Here is a 27882-nt window from a genome sequence, read left to right as displayed (position 1 = left end):
ACCGAAGATCCGATTCATGAATCGGTTCATTTGAATGAGCTGATTCAAATGAACTGATTCATCTGAAAGATCCGAACTTCCTATCACTACTGAGGTCATATCCGGCGGGCCGCGGCATTACAGGAACAGCACCAGCTGCTCTGACGTCCTGCCGCCGGATATACGTCACAGGATATCCGGCGGCAGGACGTCAGAGCAGCTGGTGCAGTTCCTGTAATGCCGGCCCGCCGGATATGACCTCAGTGCGCCCGCGGTTATCCCTCCTGCACGCTGCGCTGTGTACAACCTGCTCAGCAGTTTCGACCAGCACACGGCCCACAGTGCTCAGCCACACCAGCTCTCGAGACAGCAGGAGCTTCTGGAGCAGGGCAGGTATCAGATAAACTCATCCAGTTGGAAGGGAGGGCAATCATAGTGCTGTTATGATTTATGGACACAGCTCTCAGCATGCTTAGCCAGCCTTCTATCTGGCTTTGCATCTTGAGAGTCGCAGTCCACAGGCTGTTTCTGAGCCTGTGGACTGTGACTCTCAAGAAGCACAGCCAGATAGAAGGCTGGCTAAGCATGCTGAGAGCTGTGTCTATAAATCATAACAGCACTATGAAAATTACTGACTGGCTAAGCATGCTGAGAGCTCAGTCTAAATAACATAACACATAAAGAAATTACTGTTTCTAGCTGCTAGTCCACAGCAGCTAGAAACAGTAATTTTATAAAGGGATTCTGTCACCAGGTTTTACCCCTGTCAGCTAAAAATATGCTGATGTTCAGGGCGTCTTCACGATTCCTAATGTGGGCTTATAAATGTCATCTGTGGGCTTATTTAGCTAAAAAACAGCTATTACTAACCTGTCAGTCAAACAAATAAGGTGCCCAAGGGGATGTTAATGGATGCAAGGTGCCAGCCACACCCGCCGCCGTTCGTGCCTAGCGCCGCCTTTACGGACTTCTGCACTGCCTCCTAATCCTCTGTGCCTCCTCTCTCTCTCCCTCCCTCCCCCCTCCTTCTGCTGTAAGATCTCGCGCTTGCGCACAGGGCTCTGCCTGATGCGCCTGTGCGGACTTCTCCATTTGGCTTCTTACAGCGAAGTGCGCATGCGCCGGCACTTCGCTCAACCCCTGTATGCGCGAGATCTTACAGCAGGAGGAGGGGGGAGGGAGGGAGAGCGAGAGGCGGCACAGAGGATTAGGAGGCACAGAGGATTAGGAGGCGGCGCAGAAGTCTGGAAAGGCGGCGCTGGGCACGAACGGCGGCGGGTGCGGCCGGCACCTTGCATCCATTAACATCCCCTTGGGCACCTTATTTGTTTGACTGACAGGTTTGTAAAAGCTGTTTTTTAGCTAAATAAGCCCACAGATGACATTTATAAGCCCACATTAGGAATCGTGAAGACGCCCTGAACATCAGCATATTTTTAGCTGACAGGGGTGAAACCTGGTGACAGAATCCCTTTAATGTGTTATGTTATTTAGACACAGCTCTCAGCATGCTTAGCCAGCCTTCTATCTGACTGGCTAAGCATGCTGAGTGCTGTGTCCATAAATCATAACACAGCTCTATGAAAATGACTGTTTCTAGCTGCTGTTGTCCACAGTCCACAGCAGCTAGAAAACAGTAATCTTCATAGTCATGTTAAATGATCACTATAGTGTCAGGAAAATAAAGCGGTTTTCCTGACACTATAGTGCCCTGAGGGTGCCCCCACCCTCAGGGTCCCCCTCCCGTGGTCCCCCTCCATGTTGCCAAGATAGACGCCAAATGAAGGGGTAGTTGCAGGAACAAAATACTTTAATGGTATTGATAAAATATATATGTAATTAAGACACTGAGTGCAGTTCCATAAAAAGGCCCAGCAAAATCCTCAGCACCAGGCCCATGATGCTCTTAATCCGGCCCTGCCCGCACCTATAAGAGGCACCTGGCGATATGCCCCCATTGTCCATGATGAGACAACCCCTTTAAGGTGGAGGTGACTCAGTTTTTTCCACATACTGTTTATATCAGGGATGGCCAACCTGAGGCTCTCCAGCTGTTCCAAAACTACAACTCCCAGCGTGCCTAGACTACCTACAGCTATCAGCCCACAGCAGGGCATGGTGGGAGTTGTATTTTTACAAACCTGGAGAGCCGCAGGTTGACCATACCTGGTTTATATTATCACACATCTACTCACAATCCTCTGACAAATGCATGAATTCTAAATATATATGATATACAATGATTTAAACTACAGTCTGAATATCAAATATGAGGTCTATTCTACATGTTTGGGCCGAGTTGACGTGGAAGTTGGTGCACTTAACCGCCTCCGGACCGCCTAACGCAGGATCGCGTTCCGGAGGCGGCAGCTGCAGGCAGAGTCACGCATATACGCGTCATCTCGCGAGACGCGAGATTTCCTGTCAACGCGCGCACACAGGCGCGCGCGTTCACAGGATCGGAAGGTAAGCGAGTGGATCTGCAGCCTGCCAGCGGCGATCGTTCGATGGCAGGCTGCAGATGCGATTTTTTTTTTTAACCCCTAACAGGTATATTAGACGCTGTTTTGATAACAGCGTCTAATATACCTGCTACCTGGTCCTCTGGTGGTCCCTTTTGCTTGGATTGACCACCAGAGGACACAGGCAGCTCAGTAATAAGTAGCACCAAACACCACTACACTACACCCTCCCCTGTCACTTATTAACCCCTTATTAACCCCTGATCACCCCAAATAGACTCCCTGATCACCCCCCTGTCATTGATCACCCCCCTGTCATTGATCACCCCCCTGAAAGGCTCCATTCAGACGTCCATACGTTTTTTACGGATCCACGGATACATGGATCAGATCCGCAAAACACATACGGACGTCTGAATGGAGCCTTACAGGGGGGTGATCACCCCATATAGACTCCCTGATCACCCCCCTGTCATTGATCATCCCCTTGTAAGGCTGGCTCCATTCAGAGGTCCGTATGTGTTTTGCGGATCCACGGATCCATGGATCGGATCCGCAAAACACATACGGACGTCTGAATGGAGCCTTACAGGGGGGTGATCAATGACAGGCGGGTGATCACCCCATATAGACTCTCTGATCACCCCCCTGTCATTGATCACCCCCCTGAAAGGCTCCATTCAGACGTCCATATGTTTTTTACGGATCCACGGATACATGGATCGGATCCGCAAAACACATACGGACGTCTGAATGGAGCCTTACAGGGGGGTGATCAATGACAGGGGGGTGATCACCCCATATAGACTCCCTGATCACCCCCCTGTCATTGATCACCCCCCTGTAAGGCTCCATTCAGATGTCCGTATGTGTTTTGCGGATCCGTGGATCCGCAAAACACGGACACCGCGGATCCGCAAAACACATACGGACGTCTGAATGGAGCCTTACAGGGGGGTGATCAATGACAGGGGGGTGATAACCCCATATAGACTCCCTGATCACCCCCCTGTCATTGATATCACCCACCTGTCATTGATCACCCCCCTGAAAGGCTCCATTCAGACGTCCATATGTTTTTTACGGATCCACGGATACATGGATCGGATCCGCAAAACACATACGGACGTCTGAATGGAGCCTTACAGGGGGGTGATCAATGACAGGGGGGTGATCAATGACAGGGGGGTGATCACCCCATATACACTCCCTGATCACCCCCCTGTAAGGCTCCATTCAGACATTTTTTTGGCACAAGTTAGCGGAAATTGTTAATTTTTTTTTCTTACAAAGTCTCATATTCCACTAACTTGTGTCAAAAAATAAAATCTCACATGAACTCACCATACCCCTCACGGAATCCAAATGCGTAAAATTTTTTAGACATTTATATTCCAGACTTCTTCTCACGCTTTAGGGCCCCTAAAATGCCAGGGCCGTATAAATACCCCATTTCGCAAAGTAGACACCCCAAGGTATTCGCTGAGGGGCATATTGAGTCCATGAAAAATTTTAATTTTTGTCCCAAGTTAGCGGAAAGGGAGACTTTGTGAGAAAAAACTAAAAAAAATCAATTTCCGCTAACTTGCGGCAAAAAAAATAAATTCTATGAACTCGCCATGCCCCTCATTGAATACCTTGGGGTGTATTCTTTCCAAAATGGGGTCACATGTGGGATATTTATACTGCCCTGGCATTTTAGGGGCCCTAAAGCATGAGAAGAAGTCTGGGATCCAAATGTCTAAAAATGCCTTCCTAAAAGGAATTTGGGCCCCTTTGTGCATCTAGGCTGCAAAAAAGTGTCACACATGTGGTATCTCCGTACTCAGGAGAAGTTGGGCAATGTGTTTTGGGGTGTCATTTTACATATACCCATGCTGGGTGAGATAAATATCTTGGTCAAATGCCAACTTTGTATACAAAAAATGGGAAAAGTTGTCTTTTGCCGAGATATTTCTCTCACCCAGCATGGGTAAAATGACACCCCAAAACACATTTCCCAACTTCTCCTGAGTACGGCGATACCAGATGTGTGACACTTTTTTGCAGCCTAGGTGGGCAAAGGGGCCCACATTTCAAAGAGCACCTTTAGGATTTCACAGGTCATTTTTTACACATTTTGATTTCAAACTACTTCCCACACATTAGGGCCCCTAAATTGCCAGGGCAGTATAACTACCCCACAAGTGACCCCATTTTGGAAAGAAGACACCCCAAGGTATTCCGTGAGGGGCATGGCGAGTTCCTCGAATTTTTTATTTTTTGTCACAATTTAGCGGAAAATGATGATTTTTTTTTTTTTCTTACAAAGTATCATATTCCACTAACTTGCCAATCTGTGGCAAAATCGGATCAAGTCATAGGAGATGATTGTGTGATGCAGGGGCGTTGCTAGGGTCTCAGTTTTCTAAGTCGCCCCCCCTCCCCCTGCACACCGCATTTTGCTGTACTTGCTATACAGCAGCACATACCTCTCATATCCACTGCCTCCAGGTGACGTCTCTTCTGATATAGATCTTCTCTGTCATCATCTTCTCCATTTGGTCCGTATAACTTCTCTCAGCCGCCTCATCTCTACAGAGTGTGACACACAGACATCTTAGCTTCCTCACATTTCTATCATCATCCCCCAACCTCGAGTCCCCACAGTGTTATTCTGCTGCTCGCTGTGCCCCCCAATATCCCCAAATACTATTCTGAAGAAATATGAGTGCCCCCCATTGTAATAGTGCTCCTCATAGTCCCACCAATTGTAATTCCCTTCTAGAATGCCCCCATTAGTAATACTCCCCTCTACAGTGCCCCCAACAGTGATAATGCTCCCCAAGAATGCATCCATTTGTAATAATGCCCTCTACAGTGTCCCAACCGTGATAATGCTCCCCGAGAGTGCCCCCATTTGTAGAGCCTTCCAGTATTAATAATGCCCTCACAGAGTCCCCAGTAGAAATAAGGCCCCCTACAGTCCCATGTAAATAACATCACACCATCTCTCCTGCCCCCTCCACAATACAGTCCTATGTAAATAACATCACTCCCCTCCCTTCAGCCCCTCCAACATACAGTAAGTAACACTATTTCCCTCCCTCTACCATAGAGTCCCATGTAAATAACATCACACCATCTCTCCAGCCCCCTCCAATATACAGTCCCATGTAAATAACATCCCTTTCTCTCTACAGCCCCCTCCAAAATACAGTCCAACGTAAATAACATCACCTGCATCATGGCTGCAGTCTTGCATACTTTAGATATGCATACTTCAACATACCGCCTTCAACAACATCCCAAGTAAATAATATCACCCCTTCCCCAGCCGCCTCAAACATGTAATCCCATCTAAACATCACCCCCTCAACATTCAGTCCCATGAAAATAACATAATCCCCCCTCCACCAGCCACCTTCAACGTACAGTCCCATGTAAATAACATTGACCCCTCAACATTCAGTCCCATGTAAATAACATCACTCCCTCTCTCAGACCCCTGTAACATTCAGTCCCATGTAAATAACATCACTCCCTCCCACAGCCACCATCAACATACAGTCCCATGTAAATAACATCACTGCCTCCCCCAGCCCCCTCCGACACACAGTCCCATGTAAATAACATCACTTCATCCCACAGCCGACTCCAACATACAGTCCCATGTAAATAACATCACTCCCTCCTACAGCCACCATCAACATACAGTCCCATATAAATAACATAACCCCCTCCCCAGCCACCTCCAACACACAGTTCCATGTAAATAACATCCCTCTCCTCAGCCCTAACATAGTCCCAGTTAAATAACCACAACTCCCAGCATTGTTCTGCCTCTCCTTTCACTTACCTCTCCTCATGTAGCAGACATCACCACATCTTCTTCCCCCAGGTCTTCTCCTCTTCACTGCGGTCCTCTCGTCACATCATAATGACATCATTGCAGGTCCTTCTAAACCACTGCCTGTTTTACTGGTCACATGACCTGTGATGTCATCACAGGTCCTTCAGCTCTTCCAGTGCATTAGATTCAATTGTATTGCTGTCCTGAGGCCTGGAACAAAACATCAGGGGCCCAGGCCCCAAAATGTTTTAACCTAGCAATGCCCCTGGTGTGATGCCTCCAGTTCATCGACGTGCCAGTTATCACCACTTGTTGCAAACTGAGAGGAACAGAATCCTTAAACTGAGAGACCTTGGTTTATCACTCAGGCAGATCGCTATGCACCAAAGCCGTGATGTCAGCACTATTCAACACTTCATGCCCCGTGGTTTGAAGAACAATGATGAACTGGAATGACAGCAAGAAGTGCACAGAGGCGAACCTCTGCACGGATTAGAAGAATTGTATGCAGCAATCCATTCTGTACTACAAGTGAAATCAGAAATCATATCACAAGTATACATATCTAAAGTATGCAAGACTGCAGCCAAAGACAAAAAGGAGAAGGTGAGGACTGATAGTAAGCAGCTGTTGGTGGGTGATTCCATCATAAGAGGTGTGAAGTTTGAGGAAAATGGTGTTGTGAGATGTCTCCCTGGTGCTACCGCTAGCAGGGATAGACAACGGATCCTTAATATTGTTAGGCAAGCAAAGCAGGAAAGGGAGGTGGATGTCATTTTCCATCTTGGGACAAATGATCTGGCTTGCAATGAGGTTTCAAAGGTGAAGGAAGCTTTTCACACACTTGGAAATGCATCAACTGTTTCATTCTCTGCAGTTTTGCCTGTGCATAACCTTCAGCATGACAGGAAAATGCACATTAAGGAATTCAATGTATGGCTTGGTGAATGATGTCTGAACCAAGGGTTTGGCTTTGTGTCTCATGTTAGCTCTCGTTGGAATGGAAAAGAACTGTACAAGAAAGATGGTTTGCATCTTTCTCTCAAGGGAACGAATGTTCTCAGTGAACAGTTCAAAGTATTTGCTAAGGAGCATTTAAACTAGGAAAGGATTTAGGAAAACTAGAGGAATGGTCAAAAATCTGGCAACTAAAATTTAATGTTGATAAGTGCAAGATAATGCACCTGGGGCGTAAAAACCCAAGAGCAGAATATAAAATCAATGATACAGTCCTAACCTCAGTATCTGAGGAAAGGGATTTAGGGGTCATTATTTCAGAAGACTTAAAGGTAGGCAGACAATGTCATAGAGCAGCAGGAAATACTAGCAGACTGCTTGGGTGTATAGGGAGAGGCCTTACCAGTAGAAAGAGGGAGGTGCTCATGCCGCTCTACAGAGCACTAGTGAGACCTCATTTGGCGTATTGTGCTCAGTACTGGAGACCATATCTCCAGAAGGATATTGATACTTTGGAGAGAGTTCAGAGAAGAGCTACTAAACTAGTACATGGATTGCAGGATAAAACTTACCAGGAAAGATTAAAGGACCTTAACATGTATAGCTTGGAAGAAAGATGAGACAGAGGGGATATGATAGAAACTTTTAAATACATAAAGGGAATCAACAAGGTAAAAGAGGAGAGAATATTTAAAAGAAGAAAAACTGCTACAAGAGGACATAGTTTTAAATTAGAGGGGAAAAGGTTTAAAAGTAATATCAGGAAGTATTACTTTACTGAGAGAGTAGTGGATGCATGGAATAGCCTTCCTGCAGAAGTGGTAGCTGCAAATACAGTGAAGGAGTTTAAGCATGCATGGGATAGGCATAAGGACATCCTTCATATAAGATAGGGCCAGGGGCTATCCATAGTATTCAGTATATTGGGCAGACTAGATGGGCCAAATGGTTCTTATCTACCGACACATTCTATGTTTCTAAGCCTAGGGCAGCAAACAGTTTCTACACAAACAATCAGAATGTGCACTGCTTACACAATATTGGGATAGAACCCCTCCGCTTTCAAAGGCTATAATGATGCACAGCAAAATGGCAATGGAAGCTGGAAAGGAGGTCTATCCTCTTCGACAATGAGCTATGCTTTTTTCACAGTAATAGCCAGAGATTGTTCTGGAGACCACAAGGAGACCTTCACAAAGGAACGTCACATCGGTCCTACCCACAAGATTATGTTGTGGGGTGTCATAATGTACGGTAGCTGGACCCCTCTAGTCTTTATTTTAGGTTACATTTGGTTGTGGAACCAGTGATACAGCCATTTCTCCAAATTATTCCAGGAGCCATTTTCAACAGTTTTTTCAATTTTCAACTTTTTACAATGCCAAGCCACATGTTGCTTGTGTTACTGTGAGCAGCCTGCATAGCCTAATTGTGCTGCCATGGCCTGGACTTGTCTCCAATTGAGCACATCTGGTACAGTATGTCATTGGTCAGTAAATGCAAAGGGAGCAGGCAGCGGATCTTGATGATTTGCATCCCCAAGTGCGTTCAGCATGGCATGACATTCCTCAGACTACCATTAATAACCTAACTGGAAGGATGCCAAGGTGTGCAACTGCATGTATTTCTGCACCTGGCGCTCATACTTAGTACTTTGAGTATGAATAAATTGAGAGGTTTTCAATATTTTTTTGTTTCGTTTCCATTTTTTATTATTTGCATATTATTAGGCTGTCTATTGATTTCACGATTTTCTTGGTGTTCCAGTTTCCATATATTATTGGATATATATTTTCCAATCATGTGTTTATGGACCTTGCTTTATGCACTGGAGCACAGTCATGCTGGAACAGAAAAAGACCTTCCCTTCCCGCAAACTGTCGAAAGTGAATAAGTCTTGCTATACAGTCACCTAAATATGAGGAAAAGGGCAGGGCAAGATAAAGTTTTATTTACAGCTATGTACAATCTCTGAGTCAAATGTCTGACGTCACATTTTCTATAATATTCATTGTCATGTGTGTTTGCAGACTTACTAATGCTTCTGCAATGTATCCAGAGATGACAGATTCTAAGCTATTTTTACTCTTGTTATATCAATTTCATCTTAAGTGTCACATATTTTAATTCTCTAAAGGTACGTTATATGTAAATAAAACTTGCTTTGTTTGCAGCTTCAGGTGACAGAGTGCCTGTTAAATTTTTTAACCACATAATTTATGAATACTGTAGGACTCTGGGGTAGTCCAATAACAGGAGCACCTGGGTCCGGTTGATGAGGGGGTTCTAAGCTTTGTCTCTATTACTTGTCAGCTATGTTGACTATGGGTATTGATAAATAAGGACCTCCCGACATAATAATTTTTTGATGATTATTATGTTATGCAATTTATTTCACAAGATTGAGGATACCTGGCAATGAGCTTGAAGGATCAATAATATTGTTGTTACAACAGCATTACTAGTACAGGACATACATATTAGCCAAGCAGTCCAAGCATTACTAAGGCTGTTGGCAGATAATCTTCTCAAAACTAATTAACAAAGTGAGAGCTCTAAAATGTGTAGGCTCAATCAAACACTCCAATATTCAAACAAAACGGGACCCCAAGGAGAGAGTGTCTATATCTAAAACATAACTTTTAATTGATAATGAAATAAAACACACCACTGTGATGCAAAACTCTAAAAGTTATGTTTTATATATAGACACTCTCCCCTTGGGGGTCCCCTTTTGTTTGAGATAATCTTGTCAAAAACAAATGGATCTGGAAATTGAAATCCAAGTGTCTAATCCCTATCTGCTCCAATATCCGGCGGAGTGGTGGAAAATCCCAATACACATTAGAAAATTGGCCAGTCTATTTGAAATCTCTGAGTACTGTGGGTACTACTGGGTAGCGGCACATACAGTTGCTGCTCTGTAGAAGCAGCAGACCCTCTGTGCTTTTGCCACTGCTGAAAGCAGCGGCACAGGCACAAGATTTTCAGGGCTAGGTGAGATTTCTGACCCTGTCAATCAAAGATGGCCCCTCCCTGCATTAGGACTCTGATGAATGAATTGATTCACTAAGGCCACTTAACTCCAAAAATTCACTTTACTTTAACTCCAATATCACCCTTAGGCCTCATGCACATGAACGTATTTTGTTTCCATGTCCGTTCTGTTTTTTTTTCGGATAGGATAGGAACCCATTCATTTCAATGGGTCCGCAAAAAATGCGGACATTACAGCTATTCGCATCCGTATGTCCGTTCCGTAGCCCCGCAGAAAAGATAGAACATATCCTATTCTTGTCCGTTTTGCGGACAAGTATAGGCATTGCTACATCGTCCGTATTGCATCCGTTTTTTTGCGGACTGCAAAACACATACGGTCGTGTGCATGTAGCCTTATCCTGTAAACAGTAGTGAATTTTTGGAATGGAATTTGACCTTGGCCAAGTGTTTCAAGTGTTTTATAGCATTTGCAAGCTTTTTTTGTGGCGTATTTTACTTTCTAACATTGTGTGCTTGTGTTTTTCTGGTTTGTCAATTGCTGTAAAGAAACCTATGGGTAAAAATGCCAGAATAAAACACCTTAACCAAAGCATGCTGCATTTAGAAAAAAAAGGCACAAATACCAGAAAATATTAAAAATGCTATGTGTATACACTTTTAACCCTTTCCTGACGAGGCAAGATTCAGTTTTTGCATTTTCGTCTTTCGCTCCCTGTCTTTCCAGAGCCATAACTTTTTTACTTTTCTGTTCACATAGCCGTATGAGTGCTTGTTTCTAGCAGGACAAGTTTTACTTTCTAATGCCACCATTTAATATTGCATAGGTTGTAGTGGGAACAAATTTTAGCCTAGTGGCCAGCTCTACATTATCTGTGCACTTTTGATTGTTGGAGACCAAGGAAGTTAGGGTAAGCGGTTTCACTTCCTCTGTGTCTGTTAATAAGGGATAGCTTGTTGTTCTAAAAAACTTCCTTTAAATAGGTTGTCCGGGCTTTTTAATATAGATGACCTATTCTGAGGATAGGTCATCAATATTAAAAAGCCCTGATAACCCCTTTAATTTGCATAGCATGAAGGAAATAAGGGAATGTGGGGCATAATGGAGACCTTTAAATATATTAAAGGTTTATTAGGAACACCATACTAATACGGTGTTGGACCCCCTTTTGCCTTCAGAACTGCCTTAATTCTACGTGGCATTGATTCAACAAGGTGCTGATAGCATTCTTTAGAAATGTTGGCCCATATTGATAGGATAGCATCTTTCAGTTGATGGAGATTTGAGGGATGCACATCCAGGGCACGAAGCTCCCGTTCCACCACATCCCAAAGATGCTCTATTGGGTTGAGATCTGGTGACTGTGGGGGCCATTTTAGTACAGTGAACTCATTGTCATGTTCAAGAAACCAATTTGAAATGATTCGAGCTTTGTGACATGGTGCATTATCCTGCTGGAAGTAGCCATCAGAGGATGGGTACATGGTGGTCATGAAGGGATGGACATGGTCAGAAACAATGCTCCGGTAGCCCATTGCATTTAAACGATGCCCAATTGGCACTAAAGGGCCTAAAGTGTGCCCAGAAAACATCCCCCACACCATTACACCACCACCACCAGCCTGCACAGTGGTAACAAGGCATGATGGATACATGTTCTCATTCTGTTTACGCCAAATTTGGACTCTAACATTTGAATGTCTCAGCAGAAATCGAGACTCATCAGACCAGGCAACATTTTTCCAGTCTTCAACAGTCCAATTTTGGTGAGCTCATGCAAATTGTAGCCTCTTTTTCCTATTTGTAGTGGAGATGAGTGGTACCCGGTGGGGTCTTCTGCTGTTGTAGCCCATCCGCCTCAAGGTTGTGCGTGTTGTGGCTTCACAAATGCTTTGCTGAATACCTCGGTTGTAACGAGTGGTTATTTCAGTCAACGTTGCTCTTCTATCAGCTTGAATCAGTCGGCCCATTCTCCTCTGACCTCTAGCATCCACAAGGCATTTTCGCCCACAGGACTGCCGCATACTGGATGTTTTTCAATTTTCACACCATTCCTTGTAAACCCTAGAAATGGTTGTGCGTGAAAATCCCAGTAACTGAGCAGATTGTGAAATACTCAGACCGGCCCGTCTGGCACCAACAACCATGCCACGCTCAAAATTGCTTAAATTACCTTTCTTTCCCATTCTGACATTCAGTTTGGAGTTCAGGAGATTGTCTTGACCAGGACCACACCCCTAAATGCATTGAAGCAACTGCCATGTGATTGGTTGACTAGATAATTGCATTAATGAGAAATAGAACAGGTGTTCCTAATAATTCTTTAGGTGAGTGTATATATATATATATATATATATATATATATATATACAGTGGATATAAAAAGTCTACACACCCCTGTTAAAATGTCAGGTTTCTGTGATGTAAAAAAAATGAGACAAAGATAAATCATTTCAGAACTTTTTCCACCTTTAATGTGACCTATAAACTGTACCACTCAATTGAAAAACAAACTGAAATCTTTTAGGTGGAGGGAAGAAAACAAAAAAAAAACTAAAATAATGTGTATGCATAAGTGTGCACACCCTCTTCTAACTGGAGATGTAGCTGTGTTCAGAATTAAGCAATCACATTTAAAATCATGTTAAATAGGAGTCAGCATACACCTGCCATCATTTAAAGTGCCTCTGATTAAGCCCAAATAAAGTTCAGCTGCTCTAGTTGGTCTTTCCTGAAATTTTCTTAGTTGCATACCACAGCAAAAGCCATGGTCCACAGTGAGCTTCCAAAGCATCAGAGGGATCTCATTGGTAAAAGGTATCAGTCAGGAGAAGGGTACAAAAGAATTTCCAATGCATTAGATATAACATGGGACACAGAGAGGACAGTCATCATCAAGAACTGGACGTCCCTCCAAAATTGATGAAAAGACGAGAAGAAAACTGGTCTGGGAGGCTACCAATAGGCCTAGAGCAACATTAAAGGAGCTACAGGAATATCTGGCAAGTACTGGCTGTGTGGTACATGTGACAACAATCTCCCGTATTCCTCATATGTCTGGGCTATGGGGTAGAGTGGCAAGACGAAAGCCTTTTCTTACGAAGAAACACATTTTGCAAAAACACATCTGAAGTCTCCCAAAAGCATGTGGGAAAAGGTGTTATGGTCTCATGAAACCAAGGTTGAACTTTTTGGCCATAATTCTAAAAGATATGTTTGGCGCAAAAACAACACTGCACATCACCAAAAGAACACCATACCCACAGTGAAGCATGGTGGTGGCAGCATCATGCTTTGGGGCTGTTTTTCTTCAGCTGGAACTGGGGCCTTAGTTAAGCTAGAGAGAATTATGAACAGTTCCAAATACCAGTCAATATTGTCACAAAACCTTCAGGCTTCTGCTAGAAAGCTGAACATGAAGAGGAACTTCATCTTTAAGCATGACAACGACGCAAAGCATACATCCAAATCAACAAAGGAATGGCTTCACCAGAAGAAGATTAAAGTTTTGGAATGGCCCAGCCAGAGCCCAGACCGGAATCTGATTCAAAATCTGTGGGGTGATCTGAAGAGGGCTGTGCACAGGAGATGCCCTCGCAATCTGACAGATTTGGAGTGTTTTTGCACAGAAGAGTGAGCAAATCTTACCAAGTCAAAATGTGCCATGCTGATAGACTCATACCCAAAAAGACGGAGTGCTGTAATAAAATCAAAAGGTGCTTCAACAAAGTATTAGTTTAAGGTTCTGCACACTTATGCAACCATATTATTTTATTTTTATATTTTTTCTTCCCTCTACCTAAAAGATTTCAGTTTGTTTTTCAATTTTTCACATTAAAGGTGGAAAAAGTTCTGAAATTATTTCTTTGTCTCTTTTTTTACATCACAGAAACCTGACATTTTAACAGGGGTGTGTAGACTTTTTATATCCACTGTATATATATATTATCTCACAATGTAAGGACACCCCTCACATTTTTGTAAATATTTTATTATATCTTTTAATGGGATGCAATGTAAAGTAGTCAGTGTATAGCTTTTAGAACAGTGTAAATTTGGTGTGCCCTCAAAATAACTCAACACACATTAATGTCTAAACCACTGGCAACAAAAGTGAGTACCCCTAAGTGAAAATTGTGCCCAACTAACCATTTTCCCTCCTTTGTGTCATGTGTCTCATTAGTGTTACAAGGTCACAGGTGTGAATGGGGAGCAGGTGTGTTAAATTCGGTGTTATCGCTCTCACACTGTCTTACACTGGTCACTGGAAGTTCAACGTGGCACCTCATGGCAAAGAACTCTCTGAGGATCTGAAAAAAAGAATTGTTGCTCTACATAAAGACAGGGGCGAACTGACAACTCATAGGGCCCCCGGGCAATAGGAGATTATGGGGCCCCTGTGTCCCCGCCCACCCTCAATCCACACCCACACACAGCCCCACCCACATTGCACCGTGTCGGCTTCAGGCTCATGTGGGCCCTTGGGCGATAAAGTCTCAGTGGGTCCCCCTATACAGTGATAATTCTCTGAGTACAGAAAATATAGTAGATGTCCCCTGCATTCCTATGTAACACCACAGATAACACAGTGATGGCTATCTGAGTACAGAAATTGTAGTAGTGTTACCTGCAGTCCTATGTAAAACTACAGATAACACTAGTGCTGATAATGTGGTAGTGTTACCTACGTCCTTAGGGTGCCTCCCTATTAGTGTTGAGCGAACTTGTGTTTTAAGTTCGGCGTCTAAAGTTCGGGTTCAGGTTATCAAAGTATCCCGTTATGGATTCTAAATTCCGTTATGGTCCGTGGTAGCAGAATCCATAACGGGATACTTTGATAATCCGAACCCGAACTTTAGGTGCCGAACTTAAAACACAAGTTCGCTCAACACACTTCCCTATGTCTCTCCCACGGACTCCATGCTGGCGGCGCTGCCTCCTCCTTTTCTTCTTGCCCCGCACAGAATGTCTTGATGCATCTGCGTCAAGACATAGGAACACTGTGGGCATGGTGATGGTGACACACAGGGACAGAGAGCCACAGACACACACACGGAGAGCCACAGACACACACACACACGGAGAGCCACAGACACACACACGGAGAGCCACAGACACACACACACACGGAGAGACACATACACACAACCACACATGGAGAGACACAGACAGACACACACACAGAGAGACACAGACAGACACACGGAGAGACACAGACAGACACACGGAGAGACACAGACACACATACACACGGAGAGACACAGACACACACAGGGACAGAGAGCCACAGACACACACACGGAGAGCCACAGACACACACACACACGGAGAGCCACAGACACACACACGGAGAGCCACAGACACACACACACACGGAGAGACACATACACACAACCACACATGGAGAGACACAGACAGACACACACACAGAGAGACACAGACAGACACACGGAGAGACACAGACAGACACACGGAGAGACACAGACACACATACACACGGAGAGCCACAGACATACACACACACGGAGAGCCACAGACACACACACACACGTAGAGACCCAGAAACACACACACACGGAGAGACCCAGACACACACACACACACGGAGAGACCCAGACACACACACACATGGAGAGACCCAGACACACACACACGGAGAGACCCAGACACACACACACGGAGAGACCCAGACACACACATGGAGAGACACAGACACACACACGGAGAGCCACAGACACACACACGGAGAGCCACAAACACACACACGGAGAGCCACAGACACACACACGGAGAGCCACAGACACACACACACACGGAGAGCCACAGACACACACACACACGGAGAGACACAGACACACACACACACGGAGAGACACAGACACACACACACGGAGAGACACAGACACACACATGGAGAGACACAGACACACACACGGAGAGCCACAGACACACACACGGAGAGCCACAGACACACACACGGAGAGCCACAGACACACACACGGAGAGCCACAGACACACACACACACGGAGAGCCACAGACACACACACACACGGAGAGACACAGACACACACACGGAGAGACACAGACACACACACACGGAGAGACACACACACACACACGGAGAGACACACACACACACAGGGAGAGACACACACACACACAGGGACAGACTCTCACAGAGTACTGTAGACAGATCCCAGAAATCACAGAGAACATCTGGCTGAAAGAAAGAACCGAGCAGCTTCAGGTGGATCTCACCCTGGAAAAGCTTATGTTAGATGGAGACAGCCAGCAGGTTGTATGCAGGGCTCTCTGTGGGCTGACACACTGTAACACAGGTGCTGTAATGGAGGCACCAAGGTACAGAAGGGCTGGGACCACCACTAGGATGAGGTAAGGGGCAGGAGGACACACACAGTTGTGCTAATTAATGAACATACAAAACATAGGCCCCTTCTAGGGCCAATCTAGGATACCCTAATAGGATAATTGACAACCCTTTAAAATATAAAAGTTGTTGGATCCCTGATGCCATTGGAGGTTAGGAGGTGCCAATTTCACTAAGAGGACAAAAGGGAATTTGATATATTTCAAGTAGTGTACATTCACAAAGAAACTCAGAAACTATAGACCAAGAAGGAAAGAAAATATTTATTTTAGACAAGCAAGTTTGAGCCTAGAGGATGACACAAATGAAGCCAATTGAACTATTACTTGTTCAAGTTAGGGCTCTTTCACACTTGCGTTCTTTTCTTCCGGCATAGAGTTCAGTCGTCGGGGCTCTATGCCGGAAGAATCCTGATCAGTTTTATCTTAATGCATTCTGAATGGAGAGAAATCCGTTCAGGATGCATCAGGATGTCTTCAGTTCCGGGACGGAACGTTTTTTGGCCGGAGAAAATACTGCAGCATACTGTGCTTTTTGCTCCGGCCAAAAATCCTGAACACTTGCCGCAAGGCCGGATCCGGAATTAATGCCCATTGAAAGGCATTGATCCGGATCCGGCCTTAAGCTAAACGTCGTTTCGGTGCATTACCGGATCCGACGTTTAGCTTTTTCGGAATGGTTACCATGGCTGCCGGGACGCTAAAGTCCTGGCAGCCATGGTAAAGTGTAGTGGGGAGCGGGGGAGCAGTATACTTACCGTCTGACGTCATTCTGGAGCGCCCCGGGAGCCGCACGGACTGTAAGTATACTGCTCTCCCGCTCCCCACTACTACTATGGCAACCAGGACTTTAATAGCGTCCTGGCTGCCATAGTAACACTGAACGCATTTTGAAGACGGATCCGTCTTCAAATGCTTTCAGTTCACTTGCGTTTTTCCGGATCCGGCATGTAATTCCGGCAAATGGAGTACACGCAAGTGTGAAAGAGGCCTTAAGATATATAAATAATTCTGTAGACCAATATTTTCCAACCTGTGGCTCTGAGGCTGCTGCTAAAACTCTGAGCATGTCCTGGCAGTCTTTGGTGGGCAAGAAATTCTGAAAGTTGTAGATCTGCAACATAGGTGGGGCCCTGGTCACAGACTTTACCTAGGGAATCTCACTTGACTTCGCCCATACAGCATCACAGGGTAGCGACAGCATCACAGGTCCTTTACCTCCTCCAGTTGCACAGCCTGTGAGCCTGACTCCTCCCACACAGGATCACATGGTCTTGACATCATCACAGGTCCTTTACCTCCTCACGCTGAACAGCCAGCCCAGGAGACTGACTCCGCCCACGCAGGATCACGTGGTCGTGACATCATGAAAGGTCTTTTAGCCTCCTCCAACTAGAAAAAGCCTGTAATATGTGGGCTACTGGGAGGAATAGGTCACGTGACGAGGGGACGCGAAATAGGCGGTAAAAAAAAATCTTTAGCACAGCTGCGGCGGGCCCCTATCCTGGCCGGGCCCTCGGACCACGTCCGAAATGCCCGACCGGTCAGTCCGCCCCTGCATAAAGATGACCTAGGCTATAAGAAGATTGCCAACACCCCCCGAAACTGAGCTGCAGCACGGTGGCCAAGACCATACAGTGATTTAACAAGACAGGTTCCACTCAAAAAAGGCCTCACCATGATTGACCAAAGAAGTTGAGTGCACGTGTTCAACGTCATATCCAGAGGTTGTCTTTTTAAAATGGACGTATGAGTACTGCAAGCATTGCTGCAGAGGTTAAAGGGGTTGGGGGGATCAACCTGTCAGTGCTCAGACGCTACGCTGCACACTGCATCAAATTGCTTTACATGGCTGTCATCCCAGAAGGAAGCCTCTTCTAAAGGTGATGCACAAGAAAACTGTTTGTTGAAGACATGCAGACTGAGGAGATGGATTACTGGAACCATGTCCTGTGGTCTGATGAGACCAAGATAAACCTAATTGGTTCAAATGGTGTCAAGCATGTGTGGCAGAAACCAGGTGAAGAGTACAAAGACAAGTGTGTCTTACCTGCAGTCAAGCATGGCGGTGGGAGTGTCATGGTTTGGGGCTGCATGAGTGCTGCCGGCTGTGGGGAGCTACAGTTCATTGAGGGAACCATGAATCCCAACATGTACTGTGACATACTGAAGCAGAGCATGATCCCCTCCCTGTGGAAACTAGGCCGCAGAACAGTATTCCAAAATGATAACCCCAAACACACCTCCAAGATAACCGCTGTCTTAGTAAAGAACCTGAGGGTAAAGGTGCTGGACTGAGCATATGCAGGGCATCCTCAAATGGAAGGTGGAGGAGCTCCAGGTCTATAACATCCACCAGCTCTGTGATGTCATCATGGAGAAGTGGAAGAGGATTCCAGTGGCAACCTGTGAAGCTCTAGTGAACTCCATGCCCAAGAGAGTTAAGGCAGTGCTGGAAAATAATGGTGGCCACACAAAATATTGGCACTTTAGGCACAATTTGGCCATTTTCACTCCGGGTTGTACTCACTTTTGTTGCCAGCCATTTAGACATTAATAGCTGTGTGATTAGTTATACAAGCTGTACACTGACTACTTTACATTGTATCAAAGTGTCATATCTTCAGTGTTGTCCCATGAAAAGATATAATAAAATATTTCACTTTTGTGAGATACTGATATATTTAAATGTATGTATGTTGTGATATACAGTAAGTCCACTGGACTGGTTTTCACCTTATGCAGGAAATGTTAGCAGACACATATATTAACCTAATGCAGCACAAGAACAAGATTTGTATGGTTGTCCATTCTTTTTATTCATGATATTGGCAAGAAAAAAAACAAGAAATGGAAGACATAAGACAAATATTAACACATACACATAACAATTTTGATTTCATAACGTTTGGAAATGGAGCAACGCTTTAAGTAGTTGAGCTTCAGCATCATATTGTGTTATAAAGAGTTTATCCAGCTAACCCCAACACATTATCTGATTCCAGTTTAATATCATTCAGTTTCAACAAGCTCAGTATAAAAAGTTACATTTATTACATATCCAACACGCAAAGATATTAAATACATAATTCTGTACAATCACATATACAAGTTACATAGCAAAAATATAGTGCCATTCTTCATGTCCATGTATTTCAGGAAACTTCATCAGCAAACGTATTGCTACAAAAAGAATAAAAAAAGAATCACTGTAAAGTAATTGTAAAGGCTTCCACATAGGAGCAGAACTGCTAAACTAACAGACGTGCCAAATCCCTGACATGGTGGAAACTAAGCCTGCCTGATGGAACTCATTGACTAAACTTCAATGCAGATGTGAATAATCCTAGTTCAAAGACAAAATGAGATTTATCTGGTAGGTATACTAAATAAGAATATCTAATAATGTGTATGGATAGCTATCTTTAATGTTTTCCTCCTTATTAAAATGAAGAATTTGCGCAGACTTTGCTGGGTAGATTGCCATATACTTTATTGGGCTTTTGCCTGTGTCATTCCTGTAAGTGCTTCTAACATTTGGCTGCCTGAAGCAAAAACTGAAATACAAGGATGGACTATATATGTCCCAAAATGCATTCAGGAAAGGGTTCTGCAAATGGCAAAGTTCTCACCTTGATGCACTCTTGTGTACGTTAATACTTGTGAATGCAGTCTACCCTTCCTCCTCCATATGACACTTTATGTATTTGCTTGTTATTTAGCATGTAAATAGGCCTTGATTGGGCCAACCCCCCGATGAGGTTGTTTTTCCACCAGACAAATCCACAAGAGCAGAAAAATATATTTGTCACTGCATATATGGACAACCATCAGGTATGTATTTCATTTACCTGGGACTTCTCTTGACAGCAGCAAGCTCCACATATCCCTCCAATTAAACCATTGATCATCTGAATCACGCATAAAATGACTTCGAGTCCAGCCAAACCCAACAGGATGGAGAAGAGGGTGACATTCCATACAACAACATTCTTTGGTTCTTCACACTGGGACCAAGTTGAATGGTCAGCCAAATAGCTGTAAGACGGACATTTTAGTTATGGGAGGTGAATAATGTAAAAACATTCAGACTTTAAACTATAATCACCATCTCCTTCAAAAATCAATACACCTATTTGGTTTTAAGTTAACCTAAATCTACTTCAATTTGTTCAGTAGCCTGACATCTTGAGGATCCAGGGGTATACATTTTAGCAATAGGTGAATACATTTCAGTATTAAGGAGCTGAAGGAGAATGGAAACTGGATTTTAACCAAAAATGCATATGAAGGCTTCTTGGCCGTCCCCAGTGGCAGATCAGAGGACAGAGGGACTAAGCGTGTTTCTAATAATAATTAAGAATTTGGTGAAAAAAATAACACATACTGTGCTTTAGAATCTTCAAATGGATAGGTCCACGTGCCATTGGCAAGACAAAATGGACCCTTTGCTAAGGCCAGCGCTGAGATGATGACACAGTAACCAGCACCAATGATTCCAATTAATGCAGCCGCAACAGATCCCAGCATCTGTAATGAAGAAATATTAGTATCTGTGATATCTGATCAGTATTGGAAACAAATGAGATTCACTATCAGTCTATAGAAACTTACTGCACAGCTTTTTCCACAGTTCCTATTGCCACAACATCCACAGCAATCCTCTTCTTCCAGTCCAATGCACACAAAGGCAGGAATCAGAATCTAGAGGAAAAAAATGTCTCTATAATATATGGAGCACATGGCAGTGACATATTAATGTGCACAGTTATTCAGTCATCTGGTAATGCCTGATTCGGAAAAAAAAAAAACATCTTTAGCAACCAATAGATAATTCTAATTGTTCATGTAAACCTGTATGGGTGCCGCAGACAGGAATAGCTGACATCTACTTCTATTACTACTGGACCACTGATTTGCATCTTTTATCAGAACGATTATCAATGGCGCATGTCTTTTACCTTTCTGAGCTGTGTAAACAGGGATGCGCTGCGAATAATCATTAGAACTGAATAGAGGAAGAACGATTGTGGTAACAATCCTTCCTCCCCCATTCACTAAGCATCAGCCTGTGTAGGACGATGCAAAAGAACGCCCATTAACATGTTTATTATTGATTCTCTCTAATCCTGCCCAAAGGAAAGAAGTAATATCTTAGATATTTGAATAGGCATAGTTGTACATGTCACCCATCATCTCTGGACCATGGCCCTTTTCTATAGAAGGAGCTTCAATAAATCTTTGCCTAGATAACTGATCCTTTAAATGCATCACAGTAGACTTCTCTACATGCAGTGCACCCTGCCATCTTTCCAGTTTTGTCAGGTGTGGACACTGGTTCTGGAGATAATAGTCTACTGAATGTATGAGGTATGTATTAATACTATTCTACTGTATTTCCGTTCATTTTGTTTGCATGGAAGTCCTATAGGCCATTTGATAAAGTGGAACACCTATGTAATCGACTCCATGTGACACTAGGACACACAGCACCGAATGCCAGTGTCTATTTGTGTATAGATTGAAGGTTTCGTTGTATTGTTACGCCCTTTGGGATGGTTATTGTTAGTATTGTGGAGTAGTCTGTTTGGAGAACAGGTACTTGCAATTTCACCAACGTGCACGGACATGTCAGAGGAGGGAAGGGCCACTAAAAAAAACATGAGTCACATGTACCTGCTTAAAAATTTCCATTTAGAGGAAACCATTGCTTTTGTTTAAGACAGAGAAGAATTGGATTGTTTAAGACAAATGTGTCTACTTCTGCACACAATTTTTGGATGCTACACATTGAGTGAGGTTTTCTAAGCAAATAAGTGGCAGAATGTAAGCGAAATTTGTACCAAATAACCATGTACATGCTTTGCACCACATTTATTATGTATTTTAGATACTTTTTGCATCTTGTATGACAAGGGGGCATAAATTAGCAGGAAATGATCAGAGTGTAAATTACGCAAATATTATGCCCAGCATTGTGACACAAGGAGAAGTCACAGGTGGTGTAACGTTGGACAAAAGTGTCTAAAACTGCCCCATCCAGCATCAGCCACTTTGATAAATCTGGGGCATCTTTTGGATTAGTAAATCTGCCTCATTTTGTTAGTTCCCAGAACTGGTTTCAAGTTGGGCTGTAGTATTTATGGGATTAACTAATAATAGATAACAGATATGCGAACTCAATATTAGTGATCTGCTTCACTGTCACTGCTTGAGAAAGGTCCCATTGAGAGGACTGAAACGTTGCTATCTGGTGATCAAAGAGCACTCTTTTATTTCACTACAATTGGAAGTGCCGTGGAGTTTGTTTTTGTTATCGTTTTGGTTGGTGGATCGCCTCTTCAGCCGCTGGCACTCCGTATCTACTTCCATACCGCTGTGCTGCCCACATCATTGTTTTTTTTTTTAAATAATAGATAACAGATATGCGTACTCAATATTAGTGATCTGAGATTAACTGCCTGAACTGAAGCCCTTCACGGCCCTCATAGTGCCGGTGGCTCTGATGCTGCACGCACGCCATCAGAGGCGTGCAGCGCGTTTAAAAAGATCTCATCAAAATTACTATGTTCCAAGGGTCCTGATGAATGGCTGACACTAGGTCAGCAAAGAAACACGTCGAGCAGGGACTCAAAACTCTAGTAAAGACTAGTTCACGGAGGGACAACAAAAGGTGGATCTAATTTAGGGTGGATTTGGGGTGCAACTACTACCTACTGTTTGCAGAATAACATGGGATGGTGAGCATGAATTTATTTTATATATAACGTCTTGCGCCTGAATCCATTCAGTACTGACCACACCGTTGACCTCTGATGATATCTGTGGGGACCAGCCATGATTCCTGGTTAACAATAATGGGAGTCTAAAAGCTACTATAGTGGTCTCAACATAATTAAATATGGGGGCAAGGGAGGCTGATGAATGCAGTATATATTTGTTCCTCTGCAGTCCAGTCCCCCATTGTCAGCGTGATTCTCGATTTTGGTGGAGAAGCAATCCTTTTTTTTTAATAATTATTTTTCAATAAAAGTGTTTTTAGCATGCTTCAGTAGTAGTTATGGTATAGGGAATGACCTATACAACATTATGAATTTGTACTTTTTATCAGAATTGCACAGTCTGTAAGCAGGAATAACCCAGTAATAAGGTCACAGGACTACCTCTATCAGAATACAGGATGCTGTTTGTGTCAGCCTGAATTCATATTTGCTTATTTTTCCTTTTGCTCTTTTCCAGCAATTGCATTGCAAGCAGCTCCATATGCCTAATATACTTTACTTTATGGTACGCATGTCATAGCAACAGAGCATTGTCTGTGCATTGTGGTAAAATTGTTTGATCCCTGGGGAAAAAATAATTGCCAGCACCCTTGAAACCGTTACAAAAAAAAACTGGCATGCAACTTTCACATTAAAATTGGGGCTCGGTTATCTTCGATTGTACCACAGTGCAGGCGAAATGTTGCAAAGCACTACCCTAAATAACTCCAGTTATGTGTGATCCTCAACATCAAAGAGCTTTGCTTTATGCCACTCACTTCCAGTACTGTAATATGTATTGCCTGTTTATCTATTATTCTTGCCTAGTCTAGAATTCTAGTCTAAGAGCTTATTCACAGCACCACGGTTTTCTGTCTAAAAAAAGGGATCCGTAAAACACAGATAGCTGCCGTGTGCACTATGCTTTTTTTCTCACTCCCATCAAAAGAAATGGCTATTCTGATCTGCAAAATGGGCCAGAATAGGTTGTGAGATGAGCTTCTTGCATCGGGCACATGGATCTGTTTGAAAAAAACGGATGTATAAATAACCACACAAACTTTCCATGTGCTGTCATTTTGTAAAAAATGGAAGAAAGAATACATATATATCATAATCTATATCTATAGTCATTCTATCACATACAGATTTCATAAGCTCTGTCTCAGAGATCATATACTGGAAATGATATGCTGGGCCAAAATGGCAACTTATAAGATACATCCACCTAGTTTCCTTATGCTTTTTTTTTTTGTAGTTAAGAGAATAGCCTAATAAAATTGCCATCATCCTCATGGGAATTAAGAAGGGTACATTCCCACAGGACAAGATTGGGGTTGCAGAGAGAATGCACTGTATTCGCCTTGAAGTAAACACAATTAAAATCCTACATTTGCAGTGTTAATGGAAGTAAAAAGTACTCACAAGAAGTCCAGCTCCTGCGATACCTTCGAAAAACCATACGTAGTTAGACAGGAGGTTCTCTCGGGCGTACTTTGTGTCTCCATCAGGAAAGTATAACAAGATGTTAGCAATTATGGAAAGTATAGCCAAACTGAGTAGAAGATAGCCAATGCACTTAGCACAACTGCCAAAACACATCTCTGCTGCTGCGGTGGTGGGGATCTGCTATATCCTTCGCGGGTGCTGGTGACTTTGAGTACAGTGTGAACCTTTTGTTCTAGCTCTTAAATACCCAGGACTGTGTTAGTCACCAGGGTGAGAGCTAGCTATTATTACCAGCACAAACTGCTTACTACAGAGGCTAGGTATGTGTTTTATGAAATCCACCACCTACATTTTAATAAAAGAGGTGGGGCAAGATAAAGTCTGGTACAAGCTATCTGAGCCAAAACTCTGACGTAACGTTTCTCTTAAGTAGTTTCCTATAGGACTCATTCTCATGTAATGTGTGTTTGCAGACTTACTAATGTCCTAATTTACCCACAGATTACAAGTTCTGAGCTTTTCTTTCCATTACCTGTTGGCAGCTACGTTGACTATGGGTATTGGTAAATGCTGAGCAAGCTTTTATATCTCAGGAGACCTCCCTATGGGATCTTTGCTCATAAGCATCCTCTTCTGCATCCATTAAGATCCCCGGGCAGATGTGCTTATTATTTTACTTTATTCTTATCACAAGATTACCTGAGGGTACCTGGCAATGACCTTGACAAATCAGAAATCTGACTGTTATCAAAGTATTACTCAAATGGGTTGGCCACTTTCTGGCTATTGTTAACCAATGTGTATGTAAAATGACTTTATGGCATTTAGGGCTGTTTCACACGAGTGAGTCCATTGCGGGAATGACGCTCCGTGTGTGAGTATGATCCTCCGCTCTGGACTTACAGGAGCGCATGGCATTATCATGATTTATAATGCTATGTGTCTCTGCTTGACCTTATTTCTACAGAATCATACTGACAGCTTTATGTCACTATGATTCTGTGGAAAAATGGCCATGCAGAGACACATAGCATTATAAATCATGATAATGCCGTGCGCTCCTGCAAGTCCAGAGCGGAGGATCACACTCACACACGGAGCGCGATTCCCGCAATGGACTCGCTCGTGTGAAACAGCCCTTACTAATATATTTGGTGATGTTCTGTGCTATTTCCTGTATTTCGTAAGCCGTGTCCCCTGTTGGGAAAATCTTCTGTGCTGTTCACATTAGGGTCCTGCCCAGAACATAGCTAGGACATATCATTCAGCCTTTTCCATACAAATACACTGCACCTGCACTAAATGCCCAGCCGAGATGGCAGGTGCAATGTATTTGTGGACAGCACAAAAGACTTGCCCAACAAGAGGGCATGGATTATGAAGTATAGAAAATAGTGCACTACATCAACAAAGACTATATCAGTAAGTGCCATATTACAAACACAAAGGTTAACAACAGCCAGAAAGTGACCAAACCCTTAAAGGTACCTTTGCACAGGAAAATTACATAGCCGATTATTGGGAACAAATCGTATAAATGCCTGTTTTTGATAAACAGCCCATGTAAAGGTGCCATTGATCACGCGATTGCGAGCAAACGCCTACTCATTGGTTGACAGACACCTAAATCATTGTTTCTGGGCAGCTGTGAACAATTTATTTCTATGCGATCACCCCTCCCCATGTAACTGCAGATTTCACCTCTTCTGACGAGCAGGCAGTTATCAAGAATTAATGGTTTGTTCTCGATAATTGCCTGCTCGGCCCATATAAAGGACCCTTAAGTTTCCACCTTAAGTGTTACCTGTAGTGTTGAGCGAACCCAAACTGTAAAGTTTGGGTCTGTACCGAACTTTGCGAGTTCGGGTACCCGGACCCGAACCCGAACTTTGCAGCAAAAGTTTGAGTTTGGTGTTCGGGCATTTAATAAAGCTTGTTGAAAGGCTGCAGGGCAGCCAATCAACAAGCTTTTGAGCTGTGGGCACTTAGAAGCCATAACAGCCATGACTGCTAATAGCATGGCTGTGACTGGCCTGTGCATCATGTGACCCAGCCTCTATACAAGCTGGATCACGTGTAGCACTGCCCATCAGCTCTGAGTAGTGCAGGGACAGGAAGCAGGCAGCTGAAGTGAGGGAAAGTATTAGGAATCTGGCTATTTGTTTTGTGGGTGACCTATAATAATTTTTTGTGGGTGCGATACACCATATTTTCACCCCTTAAACAGAAATATAATAATACATCTAGCTGTTAATTCTGTGGGTGACCTATAGCGATTTTTTGTGGGTGCAATGTACCATCTTTGTTCCCCTGATACAAAAATATAATAGTTGATCCGTCTGTTAGTTCGATGGGGGACATATACCCATTTTTGGTGTGAGATACACGTGCACTTTATACGTGACAGGGAAATTAATATAGTTAATCTGACTGTTAGTTCGGTGGGTGACATATACCCATTTTTGGTTTGAGGTACACCTGCACTGCATACGTGACAGGGAAATTAATATAGTTAATCTGTCTGTTAGTTCAGTGGGTGACCTCAAAGAATGAGGGGAGCATCAAATAAGGGACGTGGCCCTGGTCATGGTGCTGCTGGTGCTGGTGGAGCTCTTGTTGCAGGGAGAGGACGTGGTCGATCTGTCCCAGCTACACGCCCAATTGAAACACCTTCCTCAGGTGCACATAGGTGACAGAACAAGTAGAAGCAGTAGTAGATTGGATGGACAAAGTAACAAAATAACGTGGTCATAAAGGCAGAAAGATGCTCAAAACCCCATATGCTGTTGCGCATATGTAATCGGGGGAGCAAATCCTGCACATGTGATCCATTGCTAACAGCAATCCCCAGCAATAATGCATACAATGGAGGATGCCGTCAGCGGACCACATGTACCACAGAGACATCCTACACAGGGGAGCCAAATGTGTGGATGTAATTGGCTATATATCAAGCAACATTCAAACCTGGAGTTGAGGTGTGGCAACTCCAGGTTTGAATGTGCCTTGATTTTGATCTACAATAATGGCAACATTCAGGTGCACCTGTGCGGCCT

General features: G+C 43.7%; 1 protein-coding gene and 1 long non-coding RNA gene across 2 annotated transcripts; both read right to left on the bottom strand.

Moving 5' to 3' along the window:
* Positions 1–1869: 1869 nt before the first annotated feature.
* Positions 1870–17944, bottom strand: LOC120997765. Its single transcript, XR_005778219.1, has 3 exons — positions 17650–17944; positions 10142–10146; positions 1870–1882 (listed from the first exon to the last, which is right to left on the bottom strand). It is a non-coding gene; the product is annotated as an uncharacterized LOC120997765 (long non-coding RNA).
* A 1472-nt stretch (positions 17945–19416) lies between these two features.
* TM4SF1 (transmembrane 4 L six family member 1) lies at positions 19417–25138 on the bottom strand. Its single transcript, XM_040428030.1, has 5 exons — positions 24803–25138; positions 21231–21320; positions 21004–21146; positions 20468–20654; positions 19417–19799 (listed from the first exon to the last, which is right to left on the bottom strand). Exons 1-5 carry the CDS (start codon positions 24977–24979, stop codon positions 19785–19787), a joined length of 612 nt encoding a protein of 203 aa, XP_040283964.1. The 5' UTR covers positions 24980–25138; the 3' UTR covers positions 19417–19784.
* Between the last annotated feature and the right edge of the window lie 2744 nt (positions 25139–27882).

The sequence above is a fragment of the Bufo bufo genome, chromosome 4 (assembly GCF_905171765.1).
Source record: "Bufo bufo chromosome 4, aBufBuf1.1, whole genome shotgun sequence".
In the NCBI taxonomy this organism is placed as follows: domain Eukaryota; kingdom Metazoa; phylum Chordata; class Amphibia; order Anura; family Bufonidae; genus Bufo; species Bufo bufo.
This window is presented reverse-complemented; position numbering and strand designations above follow the sequence as displayed.

What these genes read in the sequence shown, in the direction of transcription:
- TM4SF1 (XM_040428030.1), bottom strand. Translation starts at nt 24,979, where the DNA reads ATGTGTTTTGGCAGTTGTGCTAAGTGCATTGGCTATCTTCTACTCAGT. An exon ending in TCGCAGGAGCTGGACTTCTT is followed by an intron (nt 21,321 to 24,802) that starts GTGAGTACTTTT and finishes TTTTTCCTCTAG; the next exon opens with ATTCTGATTCCTGCCTTTGT. An exon ending in TTTGAAGATTCTAAAGCACA is followed by an intron (nt 20,655 to 21,003) that starts GTATGTGTTATT and finishes TCCGTCTTACAG; the next exon opens with CTATTTGGCTGACCATTCAA.